Raw genomic sequence first — 2,695 nt, 5'->3', positions numbered from 1 at the left:
CAAATTAAATTTTTTTTCGAACTAAATTAAAAATCAAATTTTGGACACTAAAAAATTCTTTAATTATTTTTTCGAACAAAATCATGTAAACCAAATCTTGAATATATTTTCCACCTTAAATTTTCAAGATTACCATTTATTTGAAAACAAGTGTTCAGGGTTTCAAGAAATAATAAAACATATTTTTTTTCAACTTGTTGTATTTTAACGAAAGGTATGTGGTCTTCCTATACATGTTTATTAACATAATAAATACAGGATCTAATTAATGAATATGTTGGACGCGTCATCATCTTCGAATCTTGTAGACGTATCCTGTAAAGAAAAAGAAGAAACGACGGATTACTTTATGAATTCTCTTTTTTTCTGAAACAATAAAAATGAGTCAATATTGATAAGAGAGAAATAAAACTTACTCGTAAATGATGGATCTGTTTAGGTTCATCTTCCTCCTCGGGTACAGGATCACTGCATTTTTTTCACCGATGGATGTTTATGAACTCTTCTGGGTACTGCATTTTTCTAGGTGTTGCTCCTTTATGGTCAAGGTTCCTCCTTGGATACGAGATAACTGCATTTTCTTCCACTGATGGTTGTGTTGATGGTTTATGAACTCTTGTGGGTACTTCATTTTCTTCTTGGTGTTGCTGCTTTGTGGTTAAGGAGTGGAAAAAGGAAAAGGAAAAAAAAGAAATGCCGGCCTTATTGGGTATTTACAGTTTTTTCTTCTTCATCTTCTTTTTCCAGTTCCATCTTCTGTTTTTTAACGTACCCGTACGGAACCGTATCATAGGAATTGAATTCTTTAAATCGACGTTTTGTGTACTGGATACTGTACATTTTTTCTTCTTTGCGTGTGACGATGGTATGGTCTTTGGTCCTGCATATCTTATGGGGGATAGTGATGGTGACTTGTCCACGGCATTGATTTGTAATCATTTCTTTTAGCGTGTTGAAATTTAATTGTTGTCCTGCATTGTAATTTAATGTAAATCCTCTAATTTTGCATATGTAACTGGTGACGTTGGTATCCGGATTGTATATTTCTAGGCTGTAATTTTTTGGTCCTCCACTGACAAATGTCTTGATGTATGCTCGTGGTCCATAAGACTCCATCTCGTCCGATAAGCATCCCAAGTACGTTGAAGGTTCAATGGTTGGCTCCCCGGGCTTCTCCGTAAATATTACAGAATCCGTGTCGAAATATAAAACACGTTCCTGCAACATTTCCAGGTACTTGTACAGTTCCAGACGTGCCTGACATGTTGTAAATGCACCTAACACGACATTGGTGTTTCGGTTTTGAACAGGCACATGTTCATTGTACTCCCAGAACGCATACAACATCGTATCATTGATGGGTACAATTTGATGGAGTTTAATGTCGGGGGAAGTGAGTTTTTCATAAAATTCTTCCGGTCGATCAATAATTGTGGTCTGGCTAAAGTTTGATCTTTGCGAAAGTTTTCCCCAAAGAGCATTAAGACAAAGCTTAGATAAACTTCTTCGTGTAGGATTATTTTCAATTTTGGACCGATCCAATGCAATACCTTCACGCTCCAGGACGGTTTGTATGAATTTTGATTTGTCTTCTTCGGTCACACAGGAACTAGGCCAGCCAGACGCTTCCATTTTTGATTTTAAAAATGTATTGATATATTCCGTGAACAAGCCACCTGTTTTCGTGATGGGATCATATTGTTCAATGTCATAATCCCAAATTTCAAAAATTTCCACTGGTTGATATCCTAATTCTATTGCTTTCTGGATTTCATATGATACCCAAGTTCCAGTGAGGCACCGCTCCTGGTCGTTGTGCGTACACGTTGCTGTAGGGTCTGGGTTCATTTCTTCCGCACACGCAGCACACAGTGGAAAGAGTAGTTTCTTGTTACATCGGTAAGGCAGGAGACCATGATAAAGATGGCGACTTGGTAATATCGACATTTTGATTAGACCATTGACTTTATTTATTGGTGGTATGTTTTCATCACCCTGTAGATAAATTCGTGGATGGCCTACAGGGTATTTAGCACACTTATTTACATAAGGATAAAGTGAGACAATATCGTAATATTTTATTACTTCCCCCGCTTTTTCGTCGACTTGGTGGTACAATTTTACGCAATTGGTCCTTCCTCCAAAAAAGCTATCTCTTGGATTTAATGGTCTGCGGTTCATGTACGGGTGATTCTTCAGATACGTCGCCATTGCAGGATTTTGTTTTAAGAACTGATTAAATTCGCACTCCCACATTTCATGTACAATGTACCCCAATTCACGCAGTCTTGCATTTTTGCGTTGCGTTCGTTCATAACGGAATTCCATGGTGTCTTCTGGATTGCTGTAGATGGGCTGATTACGGCCTGTAGTAAAACATACTTTACACCCGTGGTAAAAACAGCCGGCATGCTCGTAGACGTGCTCCTCTAACGTCTCAGGATCTTGGTAGTAACCATCAACATGGAATCCCGCAATAAACACTTCTTTTTGTCGGGCCGCATGTAAGATTTGTTTTTCTTCGGTTTTTTCAATGTAGGCCAGCCATTGCATTGCAGCGATCGATTGGGTACTTCTCCATCGATAGCCATGTGCCGGTAGAATTCCAATGGTGTTGGGTTTAAGGAAATTCCGGCGGAATACTAAATTGGAAGCACTGGCAATCGTGATCGTCTCCAAGAAGGGATTCACTTTG

At 38.5% G+C, this 2,695-nt stretch overlaps 1 protein-coding gene across 1 annotated transcript; it reads right to left on the bottom strand.

Moving 5' to 3' along the window:
- Positions 1-207: 207 nt before the first annotated feature.
- On the bottom strand, positions 208-2,406 carry LOC145676586 (uncharacterized). The gene is made up of 2 exons (XM_081747420.1): positions 417-2,406; positions 208-315 (listed from the first exon to the last, which is right to left on the bottom strand). Exon 1 carries the CDS (start codon positions 2,326-2,328, stop codon positions 703-705), a length of 1,626 nt encoding a protein of 541 aa, XP_081603546.1. The 5' UTR covers positions 2,329-2,406; the 3' UTR covers positions 208-315; positions 417-702.
- Positions 2,407-2,695: the final 289 nt, after the last annotated feature.

This window comes from Thermobia domestica, unplaced genomic scaffold (assembly GCF_964235325.1).
Source record: "Thermobia domestica unplaced genomic scaffold, izTheDome1.hap1.1 HAP1_SCAFFOLD_232, whole genome shotgun sequence".
Taxonomy (NCBI): Eukaryota; Metazoa; Arthropoda; class Insecta; order Zygentoma; family Lepismatidae; genus Thermobia; species Thermobia domestica.
The sequence above is the reverse complement of the archived record's forward strand: the minus strand, read 5'-3'. Positions and strand labels throughout refer to the sequence as shown.

What these genes read in the sequence shown, in the direction of transcription:
- LOC145676586 (XM_081747420.1), bottom strand. Translation starts at nt 2,328, where the DNA reads ATGGAATTCCGTTATGAACGAACGCAACGCAAAAATGCAAGACTGCGT.